Source organism: Notolepis coatsorum (genome assembly GCF_963971535.1).
Source record: "Notolepis coatsorum genome assembly, chromosome: 2".
Lineage (NCBI taxonomy): Eukaryota > Metazoa > Chordata > Actinopteri > Aulopiformes > Paralepididae > Notolepis > Notolepis coatsorum.
Genome location: NC_140166.1, coordinates 79,599,752 through 79,620,299, shown reverse-complemented (window position 1 = coordinate 79,620,299; position 20,548 = coordinate 79,599,752). Strand labels below are relative to the sequence as shown.

The window sequence follows — 20,548 nt, the reverse complement described above, 5'->3', positions numbered from 1 at the left end:
TTTCAAGAACACGAGTTTAGCCAATGTCTGAGGCTTCAAACTCATGCAGTGATTTCTTGACATCAAACCAGCAGCGGAAAACACCCTCTCTGCGCTCGCAGAGCCACTGGGAATACTGAACACTTTGCGGGCAACTTTACTCAGGCGTGGAAGGGACTTGGAATTTTGTTTCCAAAATGCAATGACATCTTTGACATCGTCAGGGTTTGATCTTGGGGACGAGAGGTAGGTTTCAACTTCACTTTTCGCATTGCCTCCTCCCGTGGGCTGATTCTCTGAGAAGTATGATCCAAATATACGAGGCCTCTTGATTTCTTCAGGCACGTCAGATTCTCCGCCGTCGGACTCGGGTTGACCTGCTGCCTCTCCAGCACCAGCGACTGCTGCGGTCATCTCCTCTGTTTCTTTGACGAGGAGGTCGCGTATTTCTCCAAGTTTATTACAAACCAACTCATCACGGATTATCCACTCTGTTTTGAAACGAGGATCTAACAGCGACGCGAAGAGGAGGTGTTTATCATCATAGTACATTCTGAAGCGAGTGGACACGTTATTGGACAGTGTTTCCGCGAAAGAAGCTATTCCTAATGGAAGGGCAGCGTTGTTGTTGACAAGCAGGGATTTGAGCTCGCCTACAGCCGGGAGAATCATGCCCAAATTCCCAAGCTCCCGTTGCATGTTGTCTGTGAGGTCAGCCAGCGGTGACAATACTTCAACAAGGTGATTGAGCCGACGCACGTCATTAAGTGTGAGAATAGCGGCAGTAGTTTTAAGTTTGCTCTGCCACAATGCATCTTTTTTGAATAGCTTTAGGACAGACTCCACCATGCGCAGCTGGCTGCTCCATCACGTCGGGCAAGCAGTGGTGGGTCGTACACCCAGAGAGTCAGTTTCCTCCGTGTTCAGACAACTCTTACGCACACTTTTCACTAGCTTTCCCACTTTAACTAGCAGGCGATTGATATCATCATGCTTGTTAACTGCGTCTTTGATAGCTAACTGAAGCAGATGAATTGGGCATCGCAGGTGTAAACTTGATACAGTGAAGTACTGGTTTACCATAGCCTCTACAGTATTAGTGACCACGTCCACTTGGTTTTGCGAGAGCGCAGGTTCCTCCTCCGCTATTTCGTCCCCTTCCTCCACCACCAGTGCCACTTCATCATCATCATCTTTCTCCTCTTCTCCTTCAGCGTCAGGCAGGATGTTAAATGCCTTAACCATGTTGCTGGCACTGTCTGTCACCACACGAATCACGCGTTGATGAATGTTCCAATTTTTCAGCACACTTTCATACTTTTGATATATGCAATCTGCAGTGTGAGACCCTGTTATGTGCTCACAGCCTAACAGAACCGTGTGGCCCTTGAACGTCCCGTCGATAAAACTTGCCACAATAGCAAGGAAACTGTGGCCTCTTCTACTTGTCCAAATATCAGATGCAAGAACGAACCCTTCACCCATTCCTATGAGCTCTCGTAGTTTGACTTCCATCTCTTGTATGGCATGTGGCATAAGTGTGTCCCGGACAGTATTGTAGCAGGGCGGGGTGTAACCTGGTTGGGCCATGCCGGCAAAATGTCTCATACCTTCACGTTCTCCTTTACTTAAGGGGTCGTAATCCATGGATATCATTTAAAAAAACGCTTCATCCAGGTCCCTTTTTCTTTCACGTGTCACGTTAGGTGCCTTTTTTCCAGTGAGGAAATTGTGCAGCGAGTCACGCTGTTTCTCTTTTTGTTGCTGCTGCGTCTGGGCATCTAAAACAAATAATAAATGCATGCTTTATATTAGGTCTACAATACATTAAGCTGTAATAAGGCTACCAATTTCAAAATGGCTAATAATGACAAGTAACAAACATTTGGATTTCTTCTCATTATGTTCGCGAAATATGTGGTCATGCTTCCTCCCAATGTGTCTCTTTAGATTCCAAGAAGAATCTCTTCCGACGGTAATATAGTCTGCACATTCTGTCTCCTCACCATCATCGTTAGTTGTTTTCACGATACATTGGAACTTATTATCTGTTACTTTTTTTAAATACTTAGCAAACACGGCCATGCTTTCACGTTGTGGGATTTCTTGTAAGCACAGTTCTGTTTACAGGACGGACACTGAGGACAGGTGCATTGTGGACCGGTGCCGTCTGGTCTGGTCTGGTAGACGCCTCCCAGACCAGTGCCGTGCGCACTGAGGAGCGGACCTGAGCGGCTTGGAGCGGAGGAGAACTCTCGCTCCGGTCGTCGCACCGACCCATTTTAAAACCCACTCCTCGCTCACGTCAAAACGGCCCGCTCCGCGCCCCGCGCCGCTCACATGGCCTGGCGTCAACTACCTATACCGCTCATCGACGGCGCCACCCCGACCCTGCTCATAGGATCCGACCACGCACACCTCATCGTCCCAACGGACCGGGTTCACATCGGGCCCAGAGGCTGTCCAGCAGCAGTCGAGACCCGCCTAGGATGGACACTACAAGGCCCCCTCTCCAGGTCTCCCAACCGACCAGCAGCCACTCGCTGCCTCCACTCCCGAATGACAGAAGAAGACACCACCCTCTTACAGCACGTCGAGAGGCTATGGACACTAGAGACAATGCCCTTTAAGAACGAAAAGAAACACATTCGTTCCAAGGAAGACATTTATGCCATAGCCCTCCTCGAGCAGAGGACAAAGAGAGTCGAGGTCAATGGAGTGATGAGATACGCAACTCCACTCTTGAGGCGAGAAGGTATGCCCACCTTCCACGCCTCAAAAGAAGCGACGGAGCGATATCTACTGAACACAGAGCGGCGCCTAGCCAGAGACCCCGCTCAAGCCACTGTGTACCGCGCTGAGATTGACAAGCTAATCACAGCGGGACACATAAAGAAAATTGACATTCAAGAGGCCGATCAGACGACCGAATCATGGTACGTGCCCCACCACAAGGTCCACCACAACGGCAAGGATCGTATTGCGTTTAACTGCAGCTACCAGATCGGATTACAGAATCTGAATAAAGAACTCTTGCCCGGTCCAACACTCGGCCCCTCTCTACTAGGCGTGTTGCTACGTTTCCGCCAGAACAAGGTGGCCATCAGCGGCGACATCAAAGGGATGTTCCTGCAGGTGCGACTAGTGGAAGAGGACAAGCCCCTGCTGCGGTTCTTATGGAGAGAGAGGATCGGGGATGAGCAACCATCCATCTATCAATGGGAAGTCCTCCCTTTTGGAACCACATGCAGCCCACGCTGTGCTACGTTCGCACTGCAAAAACACGTCACAGAGGACCCAGCAGCCGACGAGGAGGTCCGACAAAGTGTAGAGAGGAGTTTCTACGTGGACAACTGTCTGCAAAGCGTCTCGACGCCAGAAGAGGCCGAGGCCCTCCTACTCAAGCTCCGCGCCTCCCTGATCAAAGGCGGCTTTGATCTCCGGCAGTGGGCCAGCAGCGACCCTCAAGTACTGCGCAGCCTCTCCCCAGAGAACAAGGCAGCAAGCAGCGAGACCTGGATGGCGACCATCCCAGGTGAAGCCCAAGAAATGACATTAGGACTAGTCTGGCGCTTCAAAACAGACTCGCTCCATTATAGACACACACCCCTGACCAAGGAGCAGGGAAGGTCGATTTCACTACCGACCACCAGACGGAGCGTATACAGAACACTCGCCAGACAATATGACCCGTTGGGATGTATTCTACCTTACACCACCAGGGCAAAAATGATTGTGCGAGAGCTGTGGGACAAGGACCAGGGCTGGGACGACCCCATACCCGACCACCTTGCTTCCACATGGAGAGAGTGGGAAACAGAACTCAACTCGCTCCCAGGTGTCAACATACGCCGCAGCTACTTCCCACCCACAGTGCGGCTGGAGACGTGCCAAATGGACCTGCACGTCTTCAGCGACGCCTCCGAAGTAGCCTACGGTTCGGTGGCCTACTTGCGGGCCCGAGAGGAGGGAGGAGAAATACATACCGCCTTCATCCTGGCTCGTTCAAGGATAGCCCCCCGCAAGCAACAATCGATCCCGCGTCTAGAGCTCTGCGCAGCCCTAGTAGGAGCGCAACTCGCCACGTTAATCCAACGTGAACTCACCATCCCGGTGCAAAGAACAATCCTGTGGTCAGACTCCATGACCGTACTCACATGGATCCAGTCCGATTCGTGTAGATACAAGGTCTTCGTGGGAGACAGAAGCACAGAGATCCAAGAGTTAACAGAATCAGCATGCTGGAGGTACGTGGACACAAAACAGAACCCAGCAGACGTCATCACACTGGGAATGTCCCTGGATGACCTCACACGTCACAATATCTACAGTGACGGTCCCGAGTTCCTCAAGCTCCCGGAAGAAGAGTGGCCTAACCCCACCCCACGGGAGGCTAGTCAAGAGGAGGCAGAGATGAAGAAATCTATGTTCTGTGGGTTGACGCACACACCAGTCCCCACAGACCCCAACATAGAGGACTGCCCCACCCTTGAGAGTGCGCAGTTAAATACATTCCTGTGGCACCACCCTGAGGTCCCCTCCACTACTGACATTAATGCAGCTAATTACGAAGAAGCAGAACTCCTTCTGCTACAGCGAGCCCAAAGAGACTCGTTCCCCGACGAGCTAGACTGTCTGCAGGGATCAAAGCCAGTCCCGTCAGACAGCAGACTGCTCCACTTGGCCCCTGAGCGCGACGCCCATGATCTCATCAGAGTGGGTGGTCGTCTGAGAAGGGCCCCGGACTTAACGGATGACGTCAAGTTCCCTATAGTCCTCAACAGCCGACACAAGGTCACAGAGCTCATCATAAAGAAATACGACGAGGACGTGCACCACGCTGGGGCAGAGAGAGTCTTCGCTGAAATCAGACGTCGCTATTGGATACTGCAAGGAAGAGAAGCAGTACGACGCTTCCAGCGGACCTGTCTAGACTGTCGCAAGTGGCGAGCACAGCCCAGTATACCCAGGATGGCTGACCTACCCCCCTGTCGCCTCCGACTCGGCGACAAGCCCTTTCACTCCACCGGTATGGACTGCTTCGGCCCGCTGTATGTGAAGAAAGGAAGAGGGACGGAGAAGAGGTGGGGTATTGTATTCAAATGCATGACCACACGAGCGATACACATAGAACTCCTTCCAACCATGAGTACGGACTCATTCCTTATGGCCTTCCGGAGATTCACAGCGCGGAAAGGAAAACCGTCTATATTATTGTCTGATCACGGGACAAACTTCAAAGGCGGAGAAAGAGAGCTGAGAGAGAGCTTCCAAGCTATGGGCCCAGAACTTAAGACCCACCTCGCTCCCTCTCAGATTGATTTCCAGTTTAACCCCCCGAACGCCCCTCACTTCGGGGGAACCTGGGAACGAGAAGTACGTTCAATAAAGACAGCCCTGTACGCCGTGCTTGGGGCCCAGACCGTGGCGGAAGAAGTCCTCACGACAGTCCTCACAGATCGAGGGAGTATTGAACTCAAAGCCCCTCGGTTACGTCTCAAGTGATGTAGCAGATGTCGACCCAGTCACCCCCAACACTCTTGATTGGGCGGCTGGACCCCGCGCTCCCACAGACAGTGTACAGACCTGAGGAAGCGAACGGCCGAAGAATGTGGAGGTACAGTCAAGTATTGGCTGACAAGTTTTGGAACAGTTTCCTCCTCCACTATCTACCGTCTCTACAGACCCGCCAGAAATGGGTAAAAGAAAGAGACAATTTGACGGAGGGCACAGTCGTCATGATCATAGACCAGTCACTACCCCGAGCTATGTGGCCGGCCGGCCTTGTAAGCAAAGTGATCACTGGTGCCGACGGAAAGGTCAGAGCGGCAGAAGTGCTCGTCCAGGGACGGACATACACCCGACCCGTGGCGAGGCTGATAGAGTTGCCAAGGCTACCTGACCTCCCTTGATGACGACCATGACCCACTGACTTTGTGAATTGCCCTACTCCTCACAACGGACATTGAGTAGTGGACAAGACGGTTAATCTGTCTCTGCTTATCTAATTAGGTGCGGACTAATTAGGAGGCGGCTGTTACAAAGGGTCAGATTAAACCGAATATATATATTTATTACTTGAGATATATTGTATAATATTTGTATATCGTCTGATATCCCTTGTATATTCTTTGTATATATACACGGAATATCCCTTTACCTAGGTACAGGCCAGACCATAATATTCGTTCTCCTATTGGACAGCGACCCCTAGGCGCCAACGGCCATACCCCCAATGGCAAGTTCAAAGCTACCGCTAAGACAACATGTCCAGGTTTGCGCAGTAATACGAGACAGAACTGAGGTTGGCACTAGATTATTCACCTTACGTATAAATACGTCGCAGGTGGATACAGAAGCACTTAGACCAAAACGTTGAAGCCTTCACCACGATACAACGTGCCGTGAAGTGGGCCCCCTTTGCCCCTAAATAGAGCCTTGAGAACCGCGTGCGAATAGATAGCTAAAGTGTCAGAGTTTAACGCTGTATCGTCGAGTTCGACTTATTCTATTGTAAAGTAATAGTCTATTATTTATAGTGTATCGTGCGGCTACCGTTCTACAGTGACCAGCATTACCACCGGTTCGTCGTACCGAGCTAGTGCACTTATCCAGGCTGGGCGGCCTAAACTCGTGCCGCCATCCGAGGAGTCCTAGACGAGAACCGTTGGATATGTACACCGGAGAACCTACACCGGCGAATGCAGAGCCTTTTCCGGCTGGATTATATTGCTTTGGTACTGTGGCTGCTGGAGCAGAGAACAGTCTACCCCACTGCTGTGTGGGATCTACCCTGTGAGGAGCACCATCGAGCCCGCCTCTAGGACCACAGAGGCTGGCTAGCTTTCATCCATGCTGTCTTGCATACTGGAGTATAGCTGTTGCTTTGTCTACGGACCAAAGGATTATTGCACTGGCTCCTGTATCTGGAGTCTCTTTATTCCTCGTTGATCCAGACTTTGCTCCCGACCATTCCTCTCCCCTGCTGGCTTACAACCGGAGGGAACCCCTTAGTATCTCCAGCTGACTACGAGTGTGCCTTATGTAATTCTTATGCTACAGGTGGTGTCAGTTATACCCATCTTATTATGCTCATGGACTTACGCTCTTGACCTACTTAAGTGTTCTTCGCCATATAAGCGCAATTCATAATTCTCAATTTGTAACCTATTGTTGCTGCTCTAATAATAAATACCTCTAAATAGAACTTTCTTTGTCAAGCCGTATTCTTGTGTGGGTGTTCACCAGATATACCGTGTACTGTATGGCCAGTAATTAAAGTACATAACTAAGTAGTGGTTTAATGATACCATACTCTCAATACAGTCAGGGAATTGTACCCCTCAGTTACACATATCATACAAGATGCTAAGAGCTGAATCCACTCCCACGGCACGTGCCGCACACCGGGTGATTTTTTGATAAGTGGTGCCGGGAAAAAGATGCCAGGTGAACTACACATTCTTACAGGAAATACTGCATAAAGGTTGTGTACGCTCGACAGTTAAAGGTAGAATCTGTAATGCCGCCAAACAGCGATCTCTAGGTAAAAGAGCCATGCTTGGTATTGCGCTTTAATACGCTTAGCTAGCGTATAAAGCTAAGCGTTGCAAAAACAATTACTGGGACTATACACATTGTGGGAATGCGGAGGACAGCGGCAGTGAGCGCTGTGAGTGAGGAAGAGAGATGGGAGAACACTGATGGAGTTGTATGACATGAATGTTGAATTAATAGCGTGTTTTGTAAGTGTGATTGATATCGCAACTGGGATTGTTCCGAAGCAAATAATGTTAACACGTGAATGCAGCGTGACGTGAATGCATAGGGGAATAGTGAGTGTTTTAATGCAACTGATCTCAATTTTGACGCAAATGCAAATACATAGAGAATAGAATAGAAATACTTTATTCATCCTGAGGGAAATTTGGCACTACAAATCGCTCACAGTAAACCGTAAACATTTAGGTAGACAAAACAAAAGTCATGAATAAGAATAAAAATAAGCCTACGAATAAAATACGGTCCGGCATATACATTTCCTATATAACATTTTACAGTAAGTGTAAAATTGTACTATTTAAACGTAAAAGTAAAAGAACATCAGACAAACAAAAAAAAACATCAGAATCGTCGTCATTTAGAAATGAGATCGCATTGATGTATGAATCGAGATCGCAATTTTTTTGCGATTAATCGTGCAGCCCTAGTCAGAACACTGTTTTGCTATATCAAAACGCGCAGAGAGCATTGGAAAGTCAGACCGGTCGTCTGTCTTGGAGGAGCCGACATGGGGAAAAACCGACGTTAATTCACTCAGTTGCAGATCCCATCAGTTTGCCGTTACTCTGGCCACACCCCTCCGCAATAATGCCAGAGCACACTTGACTAGAGCAATCTCAACATCGGTGATACTGAGTGCAAACATATTATGCTTGACAGCATCATGGTCCTTTCCTTTGTTAGCTTTTACTTAAAGGGGACATGCATTATAAATGACTTTTTTCTGTGTTTAGCATGGTTTTATAGTAATACGGGTTAGTATCAATGGGTCTGTGTCTCTAATTACCATATTGACTCATCAGTCTAGTCTCGAGTTCACGAGATCCTCCCTCACTCAACTAAGCTGTTCTGATTTGACGGTTTTGCTGATGTTAATATAGCACTGATTTGCATAACTAACGCCCCCTCTATGGTTGACAGCGACAGCAAACAGAGCGAGGCAGATAGTGTAACCCGACACTTCCTCAAACAGAGCGAGGCAGACAACGAGCGAGTGAGAGAGAGAGAGCGGGAGAGAGAGAGAGCGAGAGAGAGAGAGCGAGAGAGAGAGCGAGAGAGAGAGAGAGAGCGAGAGAGAGAGAGCGAGAGAGAGAGAGAGAGAGAGAGAGAGAGAGAGAGAGAGAGAGAGAGAGAGAGAGAGAGAGAGAGATGAAAATGTGACAAGGATAATAACAGGTATTGGAGGTGAACTGAATCCATCATTTGTGACGTGCGTTTGTTTTCCCCTCTCTCACCTGGTGATGATGGCCAGGTGGGGTGGAGCCATGCAGGCCGCCATGAAGAGGACCACGTTCTCGTGCCTCGTCTGTCTGTAGTTCATCACCTCCTTCTTAAAAAGCTTCAGGTGGTCCTGGTTGTTGCCATGCCTAGTTAGCTAGCGTTAGCTAACGCTAGTTAGCCTTTAGCTAAGCTACTAGCCGACATGGCTAGCCCGACTGAACCACACGTTAGCACTCGATATCTAGCGTTAGCTAACGCTAGTTAGCCTTTAGCTAAGCTACTAGCCGACATGGCTAGCCCGACTGAACCACACGTTAGCACTCGCTAACGTAGCTAACGCTAGTTAGCCTTTAGCTAAGCTACTAGCCTACAACCACCATAAAGACTGTACAAGAAATTCCTTCTGTAATGTACTGATTTCTTTTGTTTTATCTGTTTGATTGTTTTGTTTGGCTTTGGCAATGTAAACGTATGTTTCCCATGTCAATAAAGCCCATTTGAATTAGAGAGAGAGAGAAGAGAGAGAGAGAGAGAGAGAGAGAGAGAGAGAGAGAGAGAGAGAGAGCTTCTGTCGGGGAAACAAACCACGCGAGAGGAAGCAGCAGTAGCACATAATCATTTACACAGTGCTTATGGGCGGAGCCAGGCCAACACAGCCTGAAATCCAAAGTGAGACAAATTTGGCTTTTGAGTACTTGATTAGAAATATAAAACAATGAATTTTTTTTAATAAAAGCTTACAGATGTCTTCAATAGACTCACAGGAATTGTGTAAAGTTGCCCAAATAGTGCTAGGAATAGCAATGCATGTCCCCTTTAAGAGATGTGGCATCTTTGTCTTTCTGACAAGAGATTGCTAAGAGACTGCCAAGAAGTAAAGATGCAGAGTGGACCATTGGTTTATTTTTAATTTTATTTATTTTTGACCTTTTCTCTATTATTAAAAAGGGGTGCCGATACAGTAGATGCATTTCATCAAATAGTCATTTCTTCTAGAAATCATGACATGAAATCATATTGCTACACTCCAGTAAGTACCCCACCCATCACCCCTGCTCCCCAATCCCACACCATCCTCAATACCCCCCCCCCCCCCAGACTTACATAAATAACTTAAAAGAAAAAACATCATTGATTGAATGTGATAATAATATGCACGTATGTCAGGTGGAGATATGGCATCTTTTTCTTCTCATAGCCATACCAGGAGTTATGAAGAAGTGAAGGTGCGCATAGAACCCCTTAGTAATTTAGTATGTTTTTTGGACAAGACATCTGAGCACCATGGTTAAGCTTTTCTTGCATAATTATTAAAAAAAAATTCTTCCTGCTCATTTTGCCCATGGTAGAACTGGATGTATGTGTTTGTATGAGAACTGTATGATTTATATTACTTCCATGTGGCAAATACAACTCTGAATGAGAAGTTATTGTAGCTGTATTGTCAGCCATGAACTTGTGCTTGTATAGTACTCAATCCGGCCCATAGTGCAAGCTTTGAAGCGAAGTGTTAAAGAAATATAACGTAAACAAATGTAACTCCAGTTATTTCTCTGTTTGCTGAACTAGTGAACCAAAGATAGACTGAGGAAATGGGCATGATATCGCCGGGGGGGGGGGGGGGGGGGCATGTTTTTTTGGCATATTTTACTACACCATCTCAGGTATGTGATAGTACTGGCTGTAAGGTAGACAGATGTTCAGGTGACCCATGCTAATTGCCATAGTATAAGCTTTGAAACTGCGCACAAACTCCTATAACGTTAGGTTATGACTATAACCAAGTTCTGTTAGTATAGCGACGCTCGGCATCGCTCTCTGCACTATCTCGCATATGTGCACGCGCACTGAATAAAGACCACAATGTACCTTTAATCCCAATATTCATCTGACCACACCCCTATCAGCTTACCCATATAAGCAGGGGTGGGGCCACCCACTCGCCTCCTTCCCAAGCTTTCGCCACAAGGCGAGGTCAAAGGCTGCAGCGGCGTCGGATGCCGAGCGTCGCTATACTAACAGAACTTGGTTATAGTCATAACCTAACGTTCTGTTTCGTATTCGCTCTCGCTCGGCATCGCTCTCTGCACAAGGGAGGCCGAGCGAGAGCCAACGGCCGACAAATACACCCCGCTGACAGCCCCCCACAACCATCAGAACAGGGAGGGCCGAGCCCCCCCGACCCACCCTAATGGAGGGCACCCCCCCTATTAGGGGCTTCACGGGAGGGCGACGGACCCGACCGTGCGAAGAGGCACTCAAGCAACTCAACGCACAGGGTGAGCAGACCGTGGCTTGACCCCACGACTACACACACGCACAACCCGCATGCCACCCGGGAACGAACGGAGGAACAACCTCGTTACTGCCCCCAGAATCACGGGGTCAAGGGCAAACCCAACCCCGTGGCAAGGCCGTAGCAGCGGAGCGCGAAGGAAGACCCAGACCCACCAAAAGGACTGGACTCCCTGGAATGGGGGCCCGGAGAAGTCCATGATGCCAGCATCAAGACCCCACCAGGTGGGCACGTAGTGCCCCGCCCCCCACATCGCCAGCGTATTCGGACAAAGGCCCCTCAGCCGAGCGGGCCCCGTCCCCCCAATAGTACACCGCCTGGCACACTGACCCTGCAACAGGCAGTCAGCATGGCCGTAAGCACACAAAAAAGGTTAACCAACGGAAGCAGGCAGCGCACCGGGGAAAAACCAGGCAACAGGCTATTAACCCTAGCCTGGAGATTGCGGACGAGACAGGCGCCAGAGGGGACAGCTGAACACAGCCGCCCCGGCGGAAGGAGCGTAAGCTGGCGGTGTTGCATGACCAAGCCTCCCTTTAAAAACCCCCACCCAGAGGGGTCGAGGCAGAGAAGGCTGACACGATTGGCAGACGTCATGAACGTGCAGGGGCACCCTCAAACGGTGAACCCGGGAGTTGACACTGCTCCAACACACCAGGGAATCAACCACCTTGGTGTTACCCAATGCGGTGGTTGTTCCTATAACCCCTCAAGAAAAAACTCCAAAACACACCTGCGGGTATACACCGGCTATACCGCAGTACAAGTGTTTCAGTTTCCAAAAAAGGGTTAACCCAGGCCTACGGGTCGACGAAACATTACTTCGGACCGGGACTGGCGGTACGGGAAGCACAGGGTCACCAGAGGAGGTCAAAAACCACCCCCACAGGCCCCTCTTCGCCATGCGTGAGAGAGGAGCGAAAAAGAATGGAGAACCAGCCCCTAAGCACACCGTACTTGGTATTCCCAGGCGGTCTCCCAACCAAGTACTAACCAGGACCAACCTGTGTAGCGGCCGAGATCCGACGAGATCGAGCGTGTACAGAATGGCATGGCCGTAAGCCATTACGACAGTGCTGAGTAAAAACGTACCCAACCAGGGTCTCCATAGCGCTTAACCCTGCGACACCCGGACCGACCTGGCATTTTTCCCCCTGAAAAAAGCCCAAGTCCCTCAGGGTACCAGAACAGCAGATCTGCATCCCCGGCGGACAACGGGTTCAACTGATCCGGACCAGCGTGACCAGAACCAGTCCCGTGCCCTAACCACGCCGACATGCCTACTCCAGGAGAAAGGGCAGATATGCGTGTCGATCTTAACATGAAAAGAAGGCGCCACCCAGACGTTCGGGCGAACCGCGCCTGGTGGCCCACCCCAAGGGCGTGAGACCCCTCTACATATGTTCAGATCCATTCCGTCATCATCCCCCAGACATGAACGAGAATCCGTCGAAAAACCAACCCAGGTCGTGGGATTTGGTCGTCGGAAGAGGAAAAACCCCCATCTCAGTTGCTTCATAAAAACGCCGTTTTAACCACAAGCAACCAAGGCGTGCCAGTCAGTCGCCTGTTTACAGCGAGCTAGCACTATACGTGCGTCGGGACACACCCCCATCAATGAACAGGCTATTTAGACCTGTCATTGAATCCCCAAGGCGCCCAGGGGAACGACAAGAGGGGTGTGACACTTCCTAACTCCAACACTTTTTGAATAGAAAAGAAGGAAGCATCAACAGTATGTATCCCAGTCTACACAGCCGGGGGTAAAAAAATGTCACATTTTTACATCCCACCACCCTCCCATAGGAAGGAGACGGGGATCCCCAGAGAGACTTCCCACGCGAGCTGTACAGATTGAAAAGAATATATTGCACCTTGAGCCATGTAAAAAATTGGTTTTAGGGCTCTCCCGGGAAGAGGCACTGAACCCATACACACTCAATAATCGAATTGAATCGAATACATATACAATAGAATAGGACACCTTCTAGAGGGTCCACTCACTTTGACAATCTGAGGAGGAAGGCTCTGTACTCTGATGGAGGCTCCCTCACATGGAAGAAGGAGTCCGAACTCACAGAAGGCCCGAATAGGCGCTTGGTGAGGAGGAGCCCTGACCACCCCCCTGAAACAGATCCATCACATGGACCTGAACAGCACACGGAAGTCCTACCAACAGAGACGCGCACGGTGACATACTCTATGGCGGGGGAATTCCTGCGGTGCACACGCCCAATATACCAGGCCGTGGGACCAGGAAACTCCCTCCCCCCCCCCCCCGTAACGTGCCGAACCGCCACGTGACGGGAACCTTGAAGGACAGGGGGTGTACCCCTGACCGACACAAACAAGGAGGAGAGGAAAGGTTACCAGTTCACCCCTTTACGACCCCACACCCATGATACGATGTAATGACAAAAAGAGAATATGACACAGTCATAGTCAGCTCTATGAAGCGTTTGACAGCTCCACACAGCGCATGAGCTAACCTGCTATCTGATTTTTACTAAGGAAAAAACACAGAATAGAGAGGGCTCTAAAAGCCCCGGTCCAACATACACATGTGCTTCTGTGGCCAGTCCAACCCAGTTGTAGGTCACATGACACACACAACCCATCATCACCTACAAAAAATGGCAAAAACACTCTACAGAGGAACGCCGTTTTTCATAATGAGAGACTACATAATTCTCGATTAGTATCGGCCACAGGCCTTGCTAAGCACACACGACAGCGACCAAACAATCTTTTCTTTTAGGAAAATAAAGTTTCTCCAGCAGTTTTAGCACAACCTCAGCAATCAAGCTAAGGGTTACATCGCATCCCTACCACACAAAAAACACAATGTAGTGCAACATGTCTGATAGGAGGATGAAAAAGTCCCCAGGGAACCGGGGGGAAACACAATCCTCTTATTTTACCCTTAATACGGCCAGTTAAAACAGGAAAACCTGTTAATATGTGAACACTGTTCATTGTCATCACAGGCTGAGAAAAGAACATTCTTTTACTCACTTGTCACTAAGCATAGCTTCATAGGTTAGTTACCTTAGTTGTGAGTACACGGTACATATAAACACACATGATGTTTCTCACACAACAACCAGATCATTTTCTGTAACAACCCGATTTGCACGGAGAAGCTAACTGCCAGTAACAAAGACAGTTCACACATAACTTGCGTCGTATCCTAAATGCATTGCAGCAACACACGTTTTGGGAAAAACATCGTTATTCACAAAACATTTAGAAAGGTAAAACCAGAAGACGTGTTATAAGGTCTGGTCAAACCTTGTCCTACCCGGAACGTAGATCAGCGAAGTGCAGTCACAAGACGCGTAGGAACACAGCCGATCCTGTGTTGTTCGAACTGGGCAGCGCCGCCGCTCCAACCCGCACTACAGTCCTCTTTGTTGACGCAACCTTGCCGCCCTGGCTCAGGGCAGGGTCGACGAACATCTCCTGTCAAAGACGACGTCGTAGTCCAGAGTGTTTAAAAACATGTTATAATCAAAGCACGTTCAACAGAGTAGCATTAAGCTAACGGCCGCTCCAACCGTGCGGGCGCTACTGCCCCTGCTCACGAGACGCCGAGCTAACGGCGCACGCGACCAGAAGCGAGCTCGCGGCGGCGCGCGAGGAGCTGAAGCTACCGCGCGCCAGGCCTTGGCCTATAGCAGCAAGCTAACGTTACCTAGTGATCACGACATGCTAGCGCCGCAGCTAACAGCTGACTGGCTAACAGTAGGCCCACCTAAGTAGGCCATGCAGCGATCCCAGCAGGCTAACGCAGCAGCTAACAGCTGACTGGCTAACCGTAAGCTAAGCAGCTATCACCTGAACTTGTATACAATGACATAACACTCACCCAGACAGGCCGCCGTTCTGAACCTCTCCTCACTTTTTAAGAGAAAAGAGAAACACGATGTCAACACTGCTTTACAACGGTGATTTTACCAACACCCGACGGAATCAGCACAATACCAAACTGGCCTGTGTAGCTGACTTGAACATGGATCTGCCGCTATCGCACATCCATGCACATATCTCCTCGTGAAGGAATACTCTCATTTGGATATGAAAGAAGGGGCTTAACACGGGACAGAGAGAAATCCACTCGTCCAGAAAACACAGGGATCACCAGTGTTAATGGTCGCGGCCCACTAGTTAACTAAAATGGCTTCAGACCAAGGTCTTCCGTCGTCTAGGAGACTGAACAAAGGACCCTAGCCTGGGCCCGGTTTTCATAAACATTGTCAATTAGTCCCCATAGCACTAACAGACAAGTGGAGCCTGCCAGCAAAACACTACTCACCCAACCTGGAACGCACCGCTTCTCACAACAGCGGCGCGCCACTACAGTCCCTGCACCGCCGGAGGGTTTCACTCCGTCCAGCTGCATCAAAGAAGACTGTAGCTGGGAGGTATGTAGCGGCGTGAACCCCCAATACGAAAACCGGTGGAGGATTTTTAGAATGATCATCATCTTCCAGACACTCCAGTACGAAGACAATATCGCCGTATTTTCTCAAACAGTGAGAGAGAAAATAAAGATATGATGTCAACGTATCCTTGTTTCCCAAAGCTGCTCCTAATCCTTTCTTCCAGCATGGTGTCAAGTGTGGGGATCTACCGAGGCACTTCTTCCTTGTGGTGAAAGCGAGAAGGAGGCGAGTGGGTGGCCCCACCCCTGCTTATATGGGTAAGCTGATAGGGGTGTGGTCAGATGAATATTGGGATTAAAGGTACATTGTGGTCTTTATTCAGTGCGCGTGAACATATGCGAGATAGTGCAGAGAGCGATGCCGAGCGAGAGCGAATACGAAACAGAACTAGAGTTACATTTATAACCATTGTTATTCTTTTCTTCCTTAAAATGTAAAGCATGGTTTCTTCAAATGTTCAATTCGGGGACCCAGGCTCATTGAAACATCACAAGCATATTACTACTGTGTGGACCCAGGGTTATGAGTCCTGACCCATTGTTTTAAGAAGTTGTAAATAATTCTTTATTGTATGTGCGCAGTATAAACATTTGTAGTTGCATGTAATATTCTGACTCGATGAGAACGATAATCATTGATTTTACACATTAAATCCACTTTGGTCAGAATGGGGAGATGTAGAGATGTGAGGAAGATACAAGTTAAAGAGATTAAGCCTCAAGATATGAATTATGGAAAAGGTGTAACCCTCTCCTAGGAATATGTTCCTAATGGTTAGTACACTTCAGAGTATATTTCATTATATCAGTGAGTTTTGCCAATGTATTTCAGTATATTTGTTTTTTTTTGTACAGTGCACGTATCTAAATAACCTCCTGAATGGTTCAGATTAACAAGGCTCTACTTAATTCATTTTCTACAGTATTTGTCAGACAAGTGTACATGTACATGAACTATAGTATTTCCTAGTTTGAATCAAAATGCTTGTTCTGCCACAATATATTGGGTTACATGGGGTGTATATGTGATTACATTACAAGTGCTGTATCTTTGACATAAGTAATCGAACCAGGGTTCGTACACACACATTGAAGTGCTTAAAGTGCTTGATTTTTGACAAAAATAAGTCAAGGCCTGGAATTCCTTGAAAACAGCAAATCTTTTAACAAAGTGCTTAAAAAGTCCTTGAAATTCAAATCAACCATTCGCATTGAAAGTTTTGTTCATCCATGATAAAACATTTCTGAATCAAGAAATGATTTTTTTTAAAGTGTAACTAATTGTCGGAAATTGGTTTTAAGTCATAAATATAGGATCAGATTTTTGCGAATTGTATCCTTTTAAATGCCCAGTAACACTTTATAATAACACTCAGTTATAAGACATTTATAAGGTATTTGTAGATAATGAACTAATCATGAACAAATCATTTATATACATTCGTAAATTATTATTAAATCCTTTATAACTATATTTGTATAACATTTACAAATTAGTTTCAGATAAATGATTTCTTCATGATTAGTTCATTATCTACAAATACCTTATAAAGGTCTTATAACTGAGTATTATAAAGTGTTACCAAATGCCCTTTTAAAATGAAAAATAGTGCTTGGAAAAGTACTTTTTCATTTTGCAATGTCTGTGGGAACCCTGGTAATAGAACTCCACTCACTTTGAGCTTTTTGTTTTCAGGATCCTTTCCCTCCGCTGCGCTCTACGCACGCAAGGACCAGCTGGGGCGGACGTCCCACGTGGCCACGAAGACCTTCCAGGCCCTGCGCATCTTCGTCAACAACGAGCTGAACGAGCTGCACGCGGGCCTGCGCGCCGCCCAGGCCGCGCTGAGGCCCGGAGGCCGTCTCTGTGTCATCACCTTCCACTCTCTGGAGGACAGGCTGGTCAAACGCTTCCTGCAGGGGCATGACCTGTCCCTGGCGCACCCGAGGACAGGTCGTTCAGCTCGTTCTGCCCGCCGGCAGAAAGCTCGGCGGGCGGCACGGGAGGAGGAGGCGGAGGGGGACGACGAGTCGGACGGAGGAGGAGGGAGGGGTGGTGTTCACTGGACGCCTCTAGAGAGAGGAGTGATCGTCCCACAGGCGGAGGAGGTGACGGAGAACCCGCGAGGGCGCTCTGCCAAACTCAGGGTGTCACTCAGACGGTAATTGACCACCTCCCTCTTTTCTTTGATCCTCCAATCGCAACTGTTGCTTCTTCCCTCGGATGCAGCGGCTGTGATTTGAGGATCGGGAAAAGAGGGCGGGCTTGAGATCAGATCAATTATGAGACACTAGTCCCTTTTTCATCTTCCCTCAATGAGGGTTTGAAATTGTCTTGTAGGAATAACATTATCTTACAACTTATTTTAACATTATCTCACACTTATATCTTTTAAATGTTTACAATAACTTGTGAATAGTTTGATGCCTTCCATGCAATATCTGCTGAATAAAATGTTAACGAGTTTCTACATTTAAGATTTGAGGAGCTTTTGAGGATATTGTTGCTTTGTGGTCATACAATGGGGGATCAGGGGAACGATTTTTGATATGTAAAATGTTTGTGATCAGCAAAGTTTGCCAATGTATATTAGATCATTTTGTTATATTCAATCTCCTGTATGCCATGTGGACACACTCCTTTCAGTTACATATACATGTTAATATGAATGAATGTTTAATATTAACTGGGATGGCATATAATGATTCTAGTAGTATTGACTGGAAAATCATTTAAAACGTATGATGTATGATGAATTGAAAATGGGGGACCCTGATGTAAACAAGACAAAAGTCTTTCTCTGGTCTGCATCCCCTTAACAATTGTCTGTATTGAGCTGTACTGTATTGTACCCATTCTGCAATCTGTTAATAAAAATTTCAATCAATCAATTAATCAAACATTTGACTATTTCTCCTTGATAGACACCAGACAGTATAGCGGTTAGCTGCAGTTATAATGTCCCATCAGAATTAATCGAATGGCAAAATATTGATGAGAAGTTAACAGAGACGTGATGATGCCCTAAAGCGTACTCAGCTGTGTAAGCGTTCATACTCTGCCTGAAGGGAATTACATATTGAATTCAGAGGGTGATAATAACTACCAAATCCTGCACTTATCAAGCACTGCATTGGTTGATCTGCATTCACCTTGCCTCTCCCTCATTTCTCATCTAGCTCTACTCAAATAGTGTTATAAACAAACCACCAGTCTGACTATTGACAGGCTTAACTATTTTGACATTGTGGGCCTTAACCCCGGCTTAACTCATTCCGCGCCAGACATCCAGGGAGCCTGGTGTTATCATAGGGAATGAGTCTGAGATCCCAAAAGTGCAATACCGGCCGCATCCTACCAGGCGGCCGTATCGAGCACCCTTTGAAACTCTGTGTCTTGGGCTGTGCGTCGATTATATTGGTCCGGGCGGACTTTTCCATGTCGGGAAGCGGCTGTCCCGATCGGCTTGAGGAGCGTCAAATGCTCCAGATGGATGATGTATGGTGGATTATGTTGGCGACGCGATCGACACCAATACTGGGACTCGTGATCAGATAATTGGAATATTCTTTTTGGGGCACATCCTAGTCAAGGTAAGGGCTATATGATATCAATCTTGCATTGATCAAAGCATGCCTTCCTTGCGATCTGAGCGTATGTGTGTAACGCTAGTCCATAACGTATTCCGTTGGTGACGATCGAAGCATAAAAAAACTCCCCCCCCCCCCCATCCCTTCATGCATTCATGATGGAACTTGGAACATAATACCTATCATATGCATTTGATTTTTTTATTGTAGCATGTGTAGGGACAGAACGCCAATGCATTTAGTATAATACACGTTGCGTGCTATTACCAGCCTCCCATGAATTACCCTAGGCCGCTCTAAAACCATACTTATATTCACCATGGTATAAAACAGAAATGTATGGATGAAAAAAATATTTATTTTTTACATATATATATATATATATATATATAACGATAGATACTCGATGTCAAATGGGCAATAGTATTGTATCCATAGCTATAATATATAATATAGTTATAGCCCTGCAAACACCGCCATGTATTCATATACTTTTGAACGCTGGCCTTTTAACCACACATGAACACAGCGCCCTCTGGCCCTGATTGAGTTAACAGTCCGGCACATTTAGCATAAAACGCCTCAAACACTGTGAAATTACGCTCGCCGGATATTTAGTCTTGTAACTCGAGACCCGAAGCACGCCATAGGTTGAGCGTGGTGACGATCGAAAGGCGGCAAATTAAAATGTCCAACAATGTATTGAATGATCGGGAGAAACGCAGCCTGGAGCCGACAGACGAGAGCAAAGTGCTGCGACATGCATGCATCCGTTAAGAGGTTAAAATAATATATTAATTTGCCTATTCTAGGATATTTTTTGTAAATGTTATGATATATTAACTGTAACTGATTGCGCCTTAAGATTACCTCTCCCAAAACAGAAATTAGAAAAATCCAAGATAAAGGTTTCAGCACCATGGACAGTGTGGTAGACGGGGCCATAGGCAACCAGGTCACGCTTGGGCCGACTTCGATATCGGATATCTAGCTTGTTTGGCCCGCTTGACATCCTTCGGTAGAGCCCCCCCCTCCCCACCGTTACTCAGACAGTCGCTCCCATCCAGTGTTGTAGTCAAGTCGAGTCTGAGTCACCAAAGAAGAGCCCAAGTCAAGTCCCCATTACCCTAGTCCTGAGTCCACTCCACTCTGGCAGTCAAAGAGCTGACATACAAATAGAAATAGGTCTACATTAAACATAAATGACACAGCGGTCACCATTTCAAAGGGAGTTT

The 20,548-nt window shown here is 47.6% G+C and overlaps 1 protein-coding gene across 2 annotated transcripts in view; it reads left to right on the top strand.

Annotated features, from left to right (window-relative positions):
- Nucleotides 1–18,559, top strand: part of mettl15 (methyltransferase 15, mitochondrial 12S rRNA N4-cytidine) — a 218,712-nt gene extending 200,153 nt beyond the window's left edge. The window contains exons 6-7 of one of the 2 annotated variants that reach the window (XM_084308950.1): nt 15,887–15,980; nt 17,419–17,753. In XM_084308950.1, coding sequence (XP_084165076.1) covers nt 15,887–15,980; nt 17,419–17,650 — 326 coding nt within the window. In that variant the 3' untranslated portion in view covers nt 17,651–17,753. Of the gene's footprint in view, nt 1–15,886; nt 15,981–17,418 lie in introns of both variants that reach the window. The other variant, XM_084308949.1, reaches the window with a different exon arrangement.
- The last annotated feature ends 1,989 nt before the right edge of the window (nt 18,560–20,548 follow it).